Genomic DNA, 17,034 nt, shown 5'->3' with positions numbered 1-17,034 from the left:
TTGTATGTGTTCTGCCAACGTGAGAAGTTTGGAACGAGGAGTGTTCTCCTGTAAACCTTTAAGCCCACAGCTGAATAGTCTTGTTCGCCCAACCTACGGCCATATTGGGTCTAAATAAGCTGCCTGCCGCAGTATATGCTGAGCGCAGGGCTAAATCGCATTTTTTATCAATTGAGTCCCTAAGGGATACCCTCTCCTTTAATGGGAATGGCGGAGGATGAGGACAGGTGAGCTACTGGGGTGTCGACCCTAGTTACAGCATCCCACTTAATAGAGTCCTCTAGCGGCAGGGGTAAAGAGACTTAAAGCTGCCTGGCATCAGAAATTGTCTATTTGGTCTTTACCAAGCCTCAGCTACAATTTCCATCATCTCTGGGGACTATGGGAAGGCAGCTAATTGTGTCTGTCTTTTTAAATAACGAGAAACGAGGTGCCATGGGTTCGGGCTCCGCAAAGTCTAACGTACACCTGATGCCTAAAATGAGGCTATCCACGCTCTGGCTCAAAGTCGAATCCCCGTCATGAGGGGTATCTGCCTTTGGACCCAGATCGAACTCCTCTTCCTCTGCTGAGGAGTGGTCTAACTCCTGATATTGGTCTAGTACCGTATCAGGGATGATCCTCTTGCCCCTGTGGGTTATGGACAGTAATCTATCCTCCCTGTGAGTGGATTCGGCCTGTGGTGATGTACCCTCACCAGCCTGACTGTGTGAAAAGGTGTTTGAAATAGTGTTCAGGTACCCCTGTAGACCGTATCATCACCTTAGTGAGTTCCGCCGTTGCCGTTGTTAGGGTTCTTATCCAGATCGATACCCTCCAGAGCTGCAGACGCCTGAGCTGGGTTGCGTTGCTCTGGGATATCGGCGTTGCAAGCTGCGCAAAGTGCATTTCGGGTCATCTGTCCAATAGATAATTAACAATTACACTTGGTACAGTATAGTATAACACAGCAGAACCAGGGGGTCCTTTGCTTTTTGTTGTCCCATTTTCAGCCATAATTTTAAAATAGAAGAAAAATAAAGTAAGGCTCTATCTCTTTATAGTAGTCTGCTGGCTGAAGCAATAGAAAATTAGTCTGTTTACAAGGTATTCTCACAACTAACACCACTCTCCCCAACACAGAGTGTTACAGCACTGTATGTGAAAAAGATACACATCAAGCAACTCAATCGCTTAACAATCGTTCTCAATCGAATTGGTAGCAACGATACAAAACAATACCAGCTGAGGAGAGGCAGAGTCGGGCAGCAGTGTGTCTCCGTTTCCAATATGGCCGCCGTCCACGCCAGAAAGTTCATAGGGGGTAGAGGGGGAGGTTCCTCCCTCAACTCCTCTTGTTCCTGCTGCCTCCGCCGCCTATTGCCTGTCGCAATATGGCCGGCACTGTGTGCCTGCACCGCGCTAATTTTAATGGTGCCCAGGGTGTGTATGCGGCCTCTGCAGATGTTATGCCTTCTATTGAGTGCAGAAGCTGCTGTGTCCACCCGCTGCTCGTTGTCAAGGGGGAAGACGCTGGGTGGACCTGCCGGCAAGAGGGGCGGACGAAAAAACATGAAAAAACCTAAAGACTAATACAAGGATAGGTAGAAACCTATACCGAAGTAACCTATCTCCTAGGCACTTAGAAAAAAATTGTGGAAGCTACAGAAGAGGAGGGGCATAGTAGGGGAGGAGAGTGAAGATCAAACAAGTTAAGTGCCAAAACTCCTAGACCCACTACTATACCCCAATGTCTCGGCGTTCCCCAATGGTAGGAAAGAGAAATATAGTTAGATAGATATACACACACAGATATATAGTGTGTGTGTACGTGTGTGCACACACGGTTGGGAGGTACTGTGGTGTATGTCATAGACAAAACAGTATCCTCTACGAGTTTAATTTTTCTTTTTTTTTGGGGAATGGAAAAAAAAAGCACACCTCCCAATTATCCTTGGGTGTGGCTGCTACATTCTGTCTAGACAGGTGGCAGATAATGGGGGCAAATCATTATCTTGTTATATGTCAGACAAGGAAAAGACCAGGGGGTATATTGACTAAACTGTGGTTTTGAAAAAGTGGAGATGTTGCCTATAGCAACCAATCAGATTTAAGCTGTCGTTTTGTAGAGTGCATTACATAAATGACAGCTAGAATCTGGTTGCTATAGGCAACATCTCCACTTTTTCAAACCCGCAATTTAGTAAATCTAGCCCCAAGTGTAAAGCTGTGTGTGTGTATATATAGATATAGAGAGATAGATATATAATATTTTGGAGAGGTACTGTGGGGTAATTCACAGACAAAACAGTATCCTCTAGAAAGTTCTTTCCTATTTGAGTTGTTACCTTCTGCTTCTATACTGGACAGGTGGCTTGTAGTAGGGGGAAAGAGTCTTCAGTGGAGGAAGGTGATTTTCTTGAGGATTCGGATTCCCCCCTGGTGGGTGATATGGGTGAACCGTCATGGAGTCAGGGCATTGAGGATCTGGTACTGGCAGTTCACCAGACATTGAATCTATTGGGTCTAGAGGAACCTCTGTCAGATCTAGGTCTTTTTAAGCGCAGGAAACGTCATGTTGTCTGTTTTTCGTCATCAGTGGATCTTAGAGTCAGCTTAAAAGCAGCCAGATCGTAAGTTTACCACACAGGTTTTCAGTGTTTTATCCCCTGCATGTGTTAAAAATGGCCCACTGGGAACAGCTTCTAAATGTGGATATGCCAGTGGCCAGGCTGACCCGCCATACTACTCGGGTTGTGCGGCACTGCCTAACGCCACTGACCGCAGTGTTTAGTGTTTTCTTAAATCCATCTTTCTGACGACAGACGCCTCACTAAGACCTATATTGTCTTCAGCGTGGGTTGCCGGGCAATGGTGACCTGTACTGACCAGCTGGTAGCAGGGTTCCAAGACTCAGATCTTCCCCTGGCTCTACATTTAAAGGTGGCCTCGGGTTATACCTCTATGAGGCTGCTCAAAACGCAGCTTCCGTTTCCTCATCTATCTCAGCATCGGCAATAGTGGCCTGTAGGACTCTCTGGCTCAGGTCCTGGCATGCCGATTCAGAGTGAAAGAAATCTCCGGATGCTCTTCCCTACTTGGGCTCAGCCCATTTTTGGCCCAGAATTAGATATTATCTCTCGGGCCACGAGAGGTTAAAGTACCTTCCTTCCGGTGAGTAGCCCTAAACCTAGGGTTCTGAAGTTTGGGTCTTTTCACCAATCTCCCTTCAGGCAGGTATCATTGTGGAGAGGCAAGACCATTAGTAGCAGGTGCTCTGTGGCCAGAGGTCATTCCCAGAGAGGAAGAGCCCTATTCTCTACAAAACATCCAGACATCCGGCTCCCAGACAAAAAGGCAGCCTGACTGGACCCTTCCCCTCTCTGACCGCAGGGGTAGAGGGACGCCTGCTGTGGGCCATAATTCTTGGAGCGTCGTTCTCCCGGAACTTGAAGAGGGGTGATCATTCAGGGGATCAGCATAGCTGTTGTTCTAGGGTCACCTCTCCCCCCCCCCCCCCCCTCTTGTACTTTTCACATAACTGTGACACTAAATTGAAGCCGGGCTGTCGCTTTGCTTCCTTCAGCAGAAGTCATCTGCTGGAATATGTCTGGGAGAAGGTTCCTTTCACTCCCTCAGAACTCTCCTCAAGAGATGACTGGGAATGAAAGTTTACACTCTTCAGATAATCTTGTGGGGGGGGGGGGCATAGCCTTGTTACTGCTTGTAGGGCCCCATGAGCCGGCAGAGGGACTTTTTGTCCCTCACAGAGCCCCAGAAGTTGCTGGCCTTTCATGGGCAGCTCCTGGTGAACCTGAGGGCTACCGATTTGGCCCTGTCACATCGAGTCCACAGACATTCTAAGCAGGGTAGCAGTTCCAAGAAGGTTTCTGCTCCGTTGAGGCGACCTGTTATGGCAGGGCTCGGTTCTTTACCAGCACCTACCTTTGTGGGTTTTAATGGCATGGTCTTTGAGGCCAAACTCTGGTGGGCCAGAGGGGTTTCCTCCAGGGTGGTAGACACCATGCTGCGAGCCAGGAAACCAACCTCAGTCGCATTTATTACAGTGTGTGGCATACCTACATTAAGTGGTGCGAACGAAGACTCTGCCACTCGACTAATTTTCATCTTTCCCGAATCCTAGCCTTTCTCCACTGTGGCTTGGACACAGGTCTGCAACTTGGGTCCCTAAAGTCCAGATGTCGGCCTCCTCTATCTTTTTACAACTGAAAGTAGCTGATATTCCGGAAGTAACAACCTTCCTTCATGGGGTCCTGCATATACAGCCCCTTATTTTATGCCTACAGCTCCCTGGGACCTAAACTTCTGACCATGCTTCAGAGTTACCCCTTTGAACCAATGGGTTCGAAGGAGCGAGGTTGGCCGACTTCTAGGCAGACCATCGCTAGGTGGATTACGTCCACAATCAGGCAGGCCTACGTTATTTGTGAATGTCCTGCGCCTAGTCATATTGCCGGCCATTCTATCCACTTAGTAGGGGCTTCTTGGTTCTGCGCATAATGGGGTCTTAGTGGATCAGCTCGTCCGGGCGGCCACCTGGTTGTCTGTCCACACCTTCACTAGGTTTTATCAATATAATATGTTTGTGTCCTCGGACACCAGTTTCGGCCGCACAGTGTTGCGGACTGGACTGTCAGAGCAGTCTCTCCCTTAGGGGGCTGCTTTGGTACATCCCCATTGTAGCAATGTCCCCCCAGATGGAATCGGAGAAAGGGATTTATCGTAAGTATAAAAATTCTCCTTTTTGTGTTCTTGTTTAGGAAGTGTTATTGTAAATAATGCCAAATAGTTATGAGAGGACCGTGGTCAAAATAACTTTTCTGGGAAGCACCAATATGTTTATAACCCATTACTATTTCATAATTGTATAGTAATAACTCCAATATTAGTTTTTCTCTTAACATCAGTGTCTAAATACAGTGGCAAGAAAAAGTATGTAAACCCTTTGGAATTACCTGGATGGCTGCATAAATTAGTCCTAAACTTTGATGTGATGTTCATCTAAAAAATATACAGTCTGCTTAAACTAATAACATATAAACCATTATACACTTTAATTACTTTACTGCATGCCACTGTGTAAACAGTCACAGTGCAGGGTGAAAAGGTATTTTAACTCTTGGATTTAATAGCTAGTTGACCTTCCTTTTGGAAGCAATAACCTCAACCTCAGACGTATCCTGTAACTGCGGTTCAGACCTGCATAATGGTCAGAATTTTTTGGACCGTTCCTCCTTACAGAGGAAGAGGAGTTCGATCTGGATCCAGTTTAGCAATGTTCTTGGGATGTCAGGTGTGAACCGCTTTCCTAAGGTCATGCCACAGCATCTCAATCAGGTTGGGGTCGGGACCATTTCAAAAGGGTAATTTTTTTTTTTGTGTTCCATTCAGTTGTTAATTTACTTATGCGTTTTGGGTCGTTGTCCTGTTGAGCTTAAGTTTCAGCAGTATTTCTTTTGGACAGCAATGGCTTCTTCCATGATGTTCTCCCATGAACACTATATTCTTGTTCAGTGTTTTACATATTGTAGACTTAACATATATGTTGGCAAGTTGCAGATATTTCTGTAAGTCTTTAACTGACATGCTAGGATTATTGTTAACCTCTTTGAGCACACTGCCTTGCTCTTGAAATTCTTTTGCAGGATAGCTTAGGGAAAGTGGCAACAGGGCTGAACTTTCTCTATTTATAGACAATTTGTCTTAACATGGGCTGATGGACATCCTTTGTTTGAGATATCATTGACATGAAGCAATGCTTCCTGTGAATAACAAACTCAGAATTTGAGTGGTTTCCATAAGGCAGGGCAACTTCAACCCCCTAACCAATACCTCCAATCTTGTATCATTGATTGGACCCAGGTTTTTTGGTTTGTATTTGTTTTGTTTTTTATAATTTGTTAATAGTTTAAGCATTTAAGCAGACTGCGTTTGTCTATTTTTGTGACTTCTATGAAGACCAATTTATGCTGAAAACCAGGTAATTCCAAAGGCTTCACCTACTTGCACGGTATATGTTAAATTTGTGGTGAATGGGGATTTGTTTTAGAATAGCCTACTTGACTTACATTAGTCCAAAGTATTCACACATGGTAATTGCAACCCCTTATAGGCTTCCTGGCAACACAAGGACGAAGATAGGTTTCATCACATTTGACAGCACAATACACTTCTATAGTTTACAAGAAGGATTGTCACAACCGCAAATGTTAGTGGTGTCAGACATTGATGGTAAGTGCTCTAACATAATCTGAGTATTATATACATTTTTATTTTGCATAATAAGCTTCAATAGATCTGATTTTATTTGACAAGTTTGCTTGCCATTTGTTTTTTTTAATTAATTTTACTGCAGTAAAGTGCTTTTGATCTTGTCCATTTGTACTCCTATCTCATACTGTACCATATTTTCGTTCAACTGGTGAATTCCCAACCGTTAATTGAATCCTCTTCCAAGTCTAGTCTACCAATGGGTTTTGCTTTTGGGTACTTGTGATGGCATGTAACACTTAACTGCATACACAAGACTTCACTGTAAATTATCATCTTGAGTGTAGGAACTTCTTGTGTTACAGTTGACTGAATATACTAGATCATTTCCTTCATTTTTGTTTGGAAATTGTTTGTATGTCTGGGTAATAATGAGTTTAAAAGGTAAGCTTACACTAGGTTTATAATAGATCTTAGTGTTTACTTGAGGGCATGATGACTAGATGCTTAATTATTATTCTTGTGCCTTGTTCTGTCATACAAAACATTGCAGCATGAAGCATGTTATTAGAGAGAAGTGCCTGATGCACCAGATATTTATAGGATAGTCAATTGTGAACCAGCTTGATTCTTCTGGTTACATTGTTTTGTAAGTAGAGAGAAAGAAAGCAGCCACCTATCCCCACAGGGACAACAGAAAATTAGAAATTAAACAACACAATTTAAACATGGCAGTGCATGCATACATACTTTTATATAAATATATTTTTAAATTTGAAACATCAGTAGCTAGCTAAGGTGTAATTGATGCATTGTTAACATGGTTTGTTTGTGTCCAATTACAGATGTGTTTATCCCAATGCCTGAAAATCTGCTGGTCAATTTAAATGAATGCAAAGAGGTATGTCCTAACACCTGTTTTTACATCTGTCCATATATAGTCAGTGTTTAAACTGTGGATTTAAAAGGATACATTGATTACAGTGTAGTGTGCTTCTGTAGTTAGTGCAATGTGGACAATGATTTAATAATTCTATTTGTAAAGATGCCAAGTGCTTGCAATGAAATGAAAAAGAGCCTTCAACAGATCATAGGCCAATTAAGTGAGATCTTGCTAGTTATAAACAAACTATTTCTTTAAAGGAAAATTTTACCAGTGATTTCATATAATATTTTAGCTAAAAATATGTGAAAAACTGTTCTTTTGGGGAAGCAGGCAGAGGAAAAGGCAAGATCATAGTTAAGATATAGCATTATTACCGTTACTTTGGTAATTTCTCCGCTGATTTTTGCTTGCAGTTCTATGAGCCACAAGCAAGAATCTGCAGAGAAATTACAGTAGCAATGGTAATAATGCACGGCTGCTTTGAATCTGCCCCATAATATATTATCCTTCAAATAGCACCTACATATTATGCAACACTTTACAGAGAGTGCTTAATCATTCTCATCAGTCTCTGCCTCGCTGGAAAATACAAGCTATTTATTTGTATTTGGAAGTGGGAGCTGCTATACAGTTTGCATCACCCATGGACTCAGAGGACAGTAACAGTGGCCAGTTATGACTGAAAATGGCAAAATGACAATAAGTAATACAGTTAATACTAACACATGGTTTTGGGGTTAGGAATACAGACACAGCTGTACGTGGTGCTTCGCCCCTCCCCCCACATTCAATATGGTAATTGATTTTAAAATGGCTTTTATAAAAAAAGAAAAAATTAAATATATATGCTAAACAAGCATGGAAAGGTTGTTGAATTTCAAAATTGCATATTGGTCATATTTGTACGTTTTACACTGCTTCCATTCATGGTTTTCTAGTAACAGTGCATTTTTACATTTTTATGTGCAGTTGGTCCAGGATTTGCTGAAGAACCTGCCACAAATGTTCACAAAGTCATCAGAGACACAAAGTGCTCTGGGACCAGCACTGCAGGCAGCATACAAGCTGACATCACCGACTGGTGGTCGTATATCTGTTTTCCAAACACAACTGCCATCGCTAGGAGCAGGAGCGCTGAAACCCAGAGAGGAACCTAACCAAAAATCCACAGCAAAGGTGTTGCCAAAAACCAGGCTATCAAATTAAAAACTTCCATTGACTGGTTCTTTAATTTTTTTTAGTCTGTGTTAAATAGTACATTTAATACTTTAAGTTTTGTAATTTAGGGCTCTTTGCTTTTTTATGGACGGTGCCGGTTTTTGTCACTAAAAATCCTAAACCTAAATTGCTTATATTTATAGACCTCATACTTGTTTCATATGTATTAACAGCATTCAAAGGGACAGGTACTATTAGTTGTCTGTAGTAACCTAGCGGCAGTTAGAATTGTTGTGAAATGCAGATGGAATTGGGTTAGAACAGAAGAATAACTAGGGTTTTTTTTTTAGTTTTCTACGGCTTTTGTTTCATCTCCTTTTTAATATTTTGGCTAGTAGAAAGAGCAACTTGTTATAGCTTAATTCTATTCTCAAACCACTAAAGCATTACAGCTATAGCAGGATGTACTAAACTACAATACAATATATCAAAAGTTAACAATGCAAAACAATAAATATTAATACTTATTTTGTTCTAAATTATATCGCAAATGTGTTCTCTTAATAGGATATCCATAATTTGACACCAGCGACTGACTTTTATAAGAAATTGGCTTTAGATTGTTCAGGGCAGCAAATAGCGGTTGACCTGTTCCTCTTGAGCGGCCGTTACTCTGATTTGGCTTCCCTGGGTATGTTATGTGATGCTTTTCAGTATTGTGTAGCAGTCTCCTGAAATATTTGCTTGTTATCGTGTTACATGCTAACTGATTGGGTTCCACTGTCGTTTCAGGTTGCATTTCCAGATACTCAGCTGGTAGTGTTTACTATTATCATGCTTACCATCATCAGCACAATCCAGTGCAAGTGGAGAAACTGCAGAAGGAATTGAAACGATACCTGACCCGGAAGATTGGCTTTGAGGCTGTTATGAGGATAAGGTGCACTAAAGGTCTGTAGAACATCCTTTTTTTTTAACCATGAGCCATATTGCAATAGCTTCATGGATATTAAATTGTGTAAGTAAACAAATAACTTTTTTGTGATGATTCTGTTAGGCAACACCTAGCTCCCTCTTCCTCACTATAGCACTTCAGCAGGTTACCCCAAAACACATTTTTTTTCTTCAAAAAACATTATTGACGCTTTATAAATTAATGACGATGGAACTCTTCATTTTTGAAAAAAAAATAAAAAAATTATCAATTTACAATTCTTAAATGCACTGGTTGCTAAGTCAAACAGTTTAAAAATTCTGCAGTGGAAAAGAGAAGTCTCAATGTTGGATGGCTGCTGAAGAATTTAAAAAATCTGTTTTGGGTGTTAAATGTAACAACATTTATTTGAATGGTCGGTATCCCCTATTAAAATTCAAACTTTATTTCTGTACATTTTCTCTTGCAGGCCTTTCCATACATACCTTCCATGGAAACTTCTTTGTTCGCTCTACGGATCTCCTGTCTCTACCCAATGTTAATCCTGATGCAGGCTACGCTGTACAAATGTCTGTGGAAGAAAATCTGACTGATACACCTTTAGTGTCCTTTCAGTCGGCTCTTCTGTACACATCCAGCAAAGGTTTCAAAATTTTGGTTTAATCCAAATAATTTTATTTAGGCATTTGATTTATTAAGTGAATTTGGGGCTTTGGGTTAGGAAAATTATTTGCAGTTTCAGATATTAAAGGATCCATTTCAGTCATGGTAATAAGGAAGATAGTATTAGCTGTTCTTGAACACCGATTTATTTGACTAAAACGAATATTAATATTTACCAAATGATGACCTGCAAGCATTGTGTTTTTGTATTTCTATCTATTCAGTTTATTCTGTAAAGAATGCCCTTCATTAAATTGCATTAATATACTAGATTTTTTTTCTAGCGTAAGTGATTTCCCATAAATCCAGCCTGAACGCAGTTTAGCAAAGGATTGGACAATCTACTCTGAACTTTGCTTGTTGTTTATCTGCATAGTTATAATTGTACAGAGGGGTTTCCTAATTATCTTTGTGGAGTTGTACAGACGTGTTTTTTGCTCTGTATACATATGCTTGTAGGTCATTGAGAATTATCATTGTATTTGCCAGTCACAGAAATTTTGGCAAGCCTAAGAACTGTGACCCAGATATTTTACGATGTGAAAGTGTTCTTGAATTAGTTACCACTAAACTAGAATCAAGCCAGTAAGATACATCTAGAACTGTCTGCTTTGTATTTTGTGGGACAGTGTCTTTTCTATTTTTTTTTTATATACAGCTGTGCATAAGTGTGTGCCATGTATGTTAGTGTGTTATTGTAGACAACTAAACGTGTATTACTTTGTTTGTAGAAGTGTATGTCTCATTGATGTCTACTGTCCTTAATTTAGAAGAAAATTCCCTAGTTGTGATGATCTTTCCCTGGAAGTGTTTGCTTCTTTCAATGTTTAGATCAATGTACCTCTTCAGTTGTTTTGTACATTGGATATAATTGTGAGGATTTGTTCTTACTTTGGCATGATTCATTTTTACATTGTTTTGAAGTTAACTGTTTATAGCAAAGTAGCTAAGGATCATATTATTTGGTCATGTCATGGAGGAAGTGATTGGTGTCTGCAGAGTGGCCAGTGTGTAATTGAGTTTTTCCCCCAGAAATGTTTCCCTGCAGATTGTGTTCATATGTTGTCAACTATACGGTTTGTCAATGTTATTAAGAAAGCTTTCCTGTAAGCTGAGAGAGGGTATAAATAGGAAGGGAGGATGGACTATGGTGGACAGAGGCCTGCCTGAGCAGGGAGCAGAGCCATGGGGCAACAAATATGCAGACTGGTACATTCTCCTGGGCATGCAGTACTTTTTGGGGGAAAATGCAGATGTTGTGAGAGGGTAATGAAGACTACTTTGTGTGTTTTGGACAAGTGGACAGAGTGTGTGATATAGTGTATCAAAGCTGCAGTGTACAGTGATTGTGTTACAGTTTATGTATACAAATTGTTTGTTTTGAACACTCTTGCCTTGTGTATATTGTAGGTAAGCAATTTGCAAAATGTGTTACACTGTACAATACTAACCTTACTGCTGATTTTGTGAAATTTCAGCTAAGAGTCTAAGGGGGAATTCAATTGAGCACGAGATATTTTTTAACACCGCATTAATTTTATTGCTGTTTTTTTATCATTTTCGATCGGGCTAACTTTACCTGCGATTCAATTCCATTTTTAATGCTCCGTTTCTTTTCCCATGAAACGTTTCTCTCACGCTCCAGTAGAAGTTCTATTGAAAGTATAGGGTGGGTGAGAGCCCCCTGTGGTAAAAGCTATTCAATTGTTTTTTTAACGCGGTGCGTTAAACAGGCCAATATGCTGTTTTATCTCGCACCTCTTTGGGTGTGCTAAAAATAAAAAACCTAAGAAAACTATTTGAAATCGTGTAAGGGAAAAAAAAGAAAAGAAAGATAAACTATGTTTATCAGTAATGCATACCATGTAAAAATTGATTTTATTTTAAAAAAAATAAAAAAAAAAAATATATAAATATATTTGTGGTTTTTTTTGTACAAATATGTATGTGTACTAATGTGTTTTGACATGGTATAGATGATTCTATATTATAAAATAGTGAAATAAAAAAATATGCTAAAGAAAGTACTGTAATGTAGATATTATCAAATACAATGGTTGTGTAATGCAATTTAATGTATGTCAATCCCTTTTTTTTTTGTTATACATGACCGTATACACTGGCCTAAAAACTCGTAAACACCAATGATTAATGCGCGGGGGCAGTGTTACCTCTTTTTTTTTAATTGAATGGCATGAGTTTTAACGCTGCGTTAATTAAAAGCCGTGTTTTTTTGTTTGTTTTTTACGCTGCAGGGAAAAAAAAACGCCTTGTCAATTGGATTCCCCCCTAACAGCCAAACTTGCATATCCCCATATTTACATAAGAGAACTTTGCCGACTTCCAGCACAGTGTTACTGTACTTTCTGTTGATGATTTTGCAACTAAGCAATGACAAAGTTGTGTTGAGCCATATATCTGTTCTATTATTTTCATGAAGGTGAACGGAGGATCCGTGTGCACACAATGTGCCTTCCTGTTGTTTCGGCACTGTCAGATGTCTATGCTGGGGCTGATGTGCAGGCAGTAATTGGACTGTTGGCAAATATGGGTACGTATGACAAGCCTGAGATGGTTTCTCAGTGTATTTTGTAAGAGGCATGAACTTCTTATTTTGATCTTTTTACACTTATTGGCCTTTCACATAATTCAATTTAAAAAATATAGTGATTTACTTACTATATGTTGCTAAAAGTAAATGTAAAAAAGTAAGTATAATATCTATCTTAAATAAAAATGAAATTATGATTGTGTAAACATGCTAGTATTTACGATGTGGGACTGTCTGGTGGCTTCCAACAGTGCTCACCTTAGCATGCTGTGGACTAGGAGCGGATCCTAGCATTTCAAGCAGAGATTTCTTTGTTTTCAGCAGCTGCTTGGTGTGCCTTTGACCCCTGTCTGATATCCAAAGAGCTAGGTGAACATCATTTCTTACAGAGATGTTCTTGACAGATTTTGTCTGTATACTGTCAGTGCTTTGTCCAAAAATAGACTTATGTTACAAGGGGTTTAAAAATGAGTAACCGTACATTTCAAAGTTGTAAAAGTAAAATACTATATAATTGAAGCATGTTTTAAATAAAATTATATTACAAAAATAATCTATTTGTTCTATTCTATCCACCTATTTCAAAGACAAAATTGACACCATTCGACAAGATATTTCCTCATGCCAAATTCCACTCACTCAACCCACCTTTATCTACACTCCCCAATCCACCCTTAATTCATTCTCTGCAGTAACTGAAGACAGTCTCTGCACTCATTTTATCATCTCACCCTACAAAATGTCCGCTCGACCTATTTCCTCCCAACTTCTCCAATCCCACTTCTACACTGCATACCTACGTGTAACTCACCTGTTCAATCTCTCTCTCTCTCCACTGGTACAATTTCACTCTTACTTTAAACATGCGCTCATCTCACCTATTCCAAAGAAATCATCTCTCGATCCAGTCTCTCTCTCTCCAACTACCGCACTATTTCTCTCCTCCCCTTCGCCTCCAAACTATTTGAGCGATTAGTGTACAAACGCCTGTCTCACTTTCTCTCCTCTCATTCGATTCTCGACTTTCTGCAATCAGGCATTCACCCCAACATTTCACTGAAGCTGCTTTCACAAGAGTGACCAATGATTTACTTACTAGAAAATCTAAGGGTTATTTCTTCATACTCATTCTCCTGGACCTCTCTGCTGCTTTTGATACTGTTGATCACCCTCTCCTACACACCCTTAACTCCATTGGCCTTCTTGACACAGTTCTTTCCTGGTTCACTTCCTACCCATCGAACCGCTCCTTTTGTCTTTCTACCTCTGGCACATCCTCGCCTCCACTCACTATCTGTTTCGGTTCCACAAGGCTCTGCTCTTGGCCCTTTACTTTTTTCATTGCACACGTCTTCTCTTAGGGCACTAATTTGCTAATTTTTCCCAATACCACCTTTATGCTGACGACACCCAAATCTATATCTCTTCCCCTGACCTCTCTCCTTCTGTACGTGTAACCAACTGACTTACTGCTACCTCCACATGGATGCACCAACGCTTCCTAAAGCTCAACATGTCCAAAACAGTGCTTATTATCTTCCCTCCTGCAAGAGTCACCACCTGCCCTCAAATCTCCCTCACTGTCACCACAGTTTCCTCATTCTCCCAAGCCTGCTGCCTTGGTGTCACACTTCAGACTCCATCCTCTGCTTTATTCCTCACATCCAGACTCTCTCCCAGTCTTATCCATTCTCTCATCTCCCATCTTGACTATTGCAACCTCCTGCTATCTAGCATTCCTGTCACCATATATCCACACTTCAGTCCATCCTAAATGCTGCTGCAAAGCTGATATTCCTCTCTCACTCCTCCACATCTGCTGCACCATTTTGCAAATCCCTACACTGGCTCCCTGTGTCCTCCAGAATCAAATTCAAATTTCTCACCCTTATCTACAAAGCCCTCAACAACACTACCCCTGCATACATCTCAAATCTCATATCAAAATATTCTCTTTCCCTACCACGCTCAATCAGACTTTCCCACAGCCTTCAAATCTTTAGATGCTCTTTGAAAACCGATCTCTTTTATTATGCACGTCTAGTTGCTATCCAATAAAAATTGACGATTTCCGTAGTGTGTTCCCAAAGCACAATATGATATAATAGCCAAAAGTAGCAGAATAACAATCAGAATAAAAAAAAGTACGGCCGTTACTTATCGCAGGCGCCCTGGATCCAGTGTACAGTCATTCAGGTCTGAAGCCTGTGGTCAAGTAGACTGTCGACTAGGTCCAGAGCCCCTGCTTATATACAGTCAGTGAATACAGTAAAATAATGCAGATGATGTGGCTTGCTTCTATAGGTCCAGGCTTTAGGAGGGTCCAGTGTAACGCAGGTAATAGGCCAGTTCAAACGAAAATATCCAAAGGTGGGGGTCAGCTCTCCAGGGGATGCACTCCGATTTTCCCACCAAGAATCCAGTTTAAACTAGTCTATTTACATTACAGAGACAGTATAATTTTAAACATTTATTCCCTATCATCGCTAACTAGAGTATGCAATGTGCGATCTCTTCGGCGAATGAACCAGACAACTCAGGATAAATAGGGGATTAAAATGATACTAAACATGACATATTTCCTGTAACCTGAACCTTTGATTTCACTAACATGTGTATAACTTATAATATTAACCGTAAATATTGCTACATTTCTACATAAATAACTGTGTTGCAACTACAATTAATGTGTGCTAATTACAAATGTGTGTGTTCGTGTGAATGTGTGTAAAACCTGTTTTTGCCACGTGTTGCTGCTGGATACGCTTCTCCACGCCGTAGCGTGCTCTACGCATAATTTTCAGACAGACGATCAAGTTTGCTAGATATTAATTGAAATAACTTTATCCAATTAGCTGACTTTGACAATTTGTTTTAAAGGTAACCTCTTCCTCGATAGCACTATTCACACTAATGCACCCTCACATTCCATTTAAAATGTAAGCTCTCTAATGAGCAGGATTCTTCATACCCTTTGTTTTCATGTCCCTGTTTTATGTATGTACAACTGTACGGTGCTGCGGAGCATTGTGGCGCCTTACAAGTCTACGATAATAATAATCTAGTAAATTCAACTGTAATCAAGCTAGGGCCATCAGAGAAGGTGTCAAAAACCTTCATGCATTATTGGTATAAACAAATGTAATGATTTAAAATTATAACATGGCATGGCGGATAGCACTGCTGTCTCAGTGCTGGGGTCATTAGTTTGATTCCAATTGGGGCCCTATGTATGCAAAACTTGTATGTCCTCCCCATCTTTGCGTGGGCTTCCAGTTGCTCTGCTTTCCTCCAACTGTCCAAAAACTTACTGGCAAATGAATTTGTTTCTGATCAAAATGTACCCTAGTGTGTGTGTATTAAGCTCCAGTGATGCAGGGACTGATGTTAATGACTGACTACATATTATCTGTACAGTGCTGTTCATTATCATTGGTGCTATGCAAATAAATGATAATAAAAAACATATTGTATAATATCTGTCATACATTCTTGCAGCTGTCGACCGATCCATTGCTTCAAGCTTGAGTGACGCTCGGGACGCTCTAGTTAATGCTGCAATTGACTCTCTGTCTGCTTACCGCTCTTCAGTGCTAACTGCGCAACAGCCAGGTCTCTTGGTGCCAAACTCGTTGCGTCTCTTCCCTTTATTTGTGTTGGCCCTCTTGAAGCAGGTTAGTTTTTATGAATTTACTATTTAAAACCAATGCATAAACTAATGGAAAATTTTCCATTCTTATCAAATCTCTCCGCTGAAATGTAAATACTTGTTTAGGTCTGTCTTTTAGCTCGCCCTGCTCCGTTCTCCCTACCTGCTATGTTTGTAGTCCTTTATTTAGACATGTATATGAAGTAAAATAGTTTTTTGACGGAAGAGTGTTTGATGTGTCACTGTGGAATGCCTTGAGTGATAATTTTGCTTTCTGCTCGAAATTTACATTTGTTTGTTTTATTTATTTTATTATGGAGCATCATACGTTATACAGTTCTGTCACTGACTGCACACACTGAATAAACAGGCCACACTTACTGCTTTGCTTTACTAGGATTCCAGGTGTACATTATTACAATTTTTCTATTGAAATCATGTTTTATGATTCACTGGCCGATTGTCTCAGGCAAAGTGTGGCATAATAGATAGTAGCATTTCATCCTAAAATATGAGCTCACTTTGTAATATGCAATGTCTTGTCACCACCCTCCTTTTTTTTTTTTTTTTTTTTTTTTTTTCCCCCCCCATCTACAGAAAGCTTTTCAGACTGGGACAAATGCAAGTTTGGATGAGAGAACAAATGCTATGTGTCAGATTAAGAGCCAGCCACTGTTATATCTTATGCTTATGACCCATCCTAACCTGTACAGTGTGGACAATCTGTCACTTGAGGTGAGTTTTTGATGATCAGCTTTTGTTTGATACATAATGCATTCTCTGAGGGAAGTTTAGAAATACAATGCATATATAACCTCTTAATGGTGTATATTTAAAAACCTATAACAAACTTATTTTAACCTGTCCTTATGCACACTGTCATGATGTTTTCAAGGCGGCCTTTCATCCATCCACAACTTAGATTTGTAGGAAAACACGTACTGCAGCTGTGGAAATTTCGGCTTAAAACCATGTGTATTAGG

General features: G+C 40.2%; 1 protein-coding gene across 1 annotated transcript in view; it reads left to right on the top strand.

The window, feature by feature from the left end:
- SEC24A (SEC24 homolog A, COPII component) overlaps positions 1–17,034 on the top strand; it is a 60,055-nt gene that overhangs the window by 36,613 nt on the left and 6,408 nt on the right. Inside the window, exons 11-19 of the mRNA XM_075209759.1 lie at positions 6,113–6,231; positions 7,056–7,111; positions 8,066–8,272; positions 8,822–8,945; positions 9,047–9,205; positions 9,658–9,831; positions 12,292–12,402; positions 15,901–16,076; positions 16,649–16,786. Coding sequence (XP_075065860.1) covers positions 6,113–6,231; positions 7,056–7,111; positions 8,066–8,272; positions 8,822–8,945; positions 9,047–9,205; positions 9,658–9,831; positions 12,292–12,402; positions 15,901–16,076; positions 16,649–16,786 — 1,264 coding nt within the window. The remainder of the gene's footprint in view (positions 1–6,112; positions 6,232–7,055; positions 7,112–8,065; positions 8,273–8,821; positions 8,946–9,046; positions 9,206–9,657; positions 9,832–12,291; positions 12,403–15,900; positions 16,077–16,648; positions 16,787–17,034) is intronic.

The sequence above is a fragment of the Mixophyes fleayi genome, chromosome 4 (genome assembly GCF_038048845.1).
Source record: "Mixophyes fleayi isolate aMixFle1 chromosome 4, aMixFle1.hap1, whole genome shotgun sequence".
NCBI classification, from domain to species: Eukaryota; Metazoa; Chordata; class Amphibia; order Anura; family Limnodynastidae; genus Mixophyes; species Mixophyes fleayi.
The sequence above is the reverse complement of the archived record's forward strand: the minus strand, read 5'-3'. Positions and strand labels throughout refer to the sequence as shown.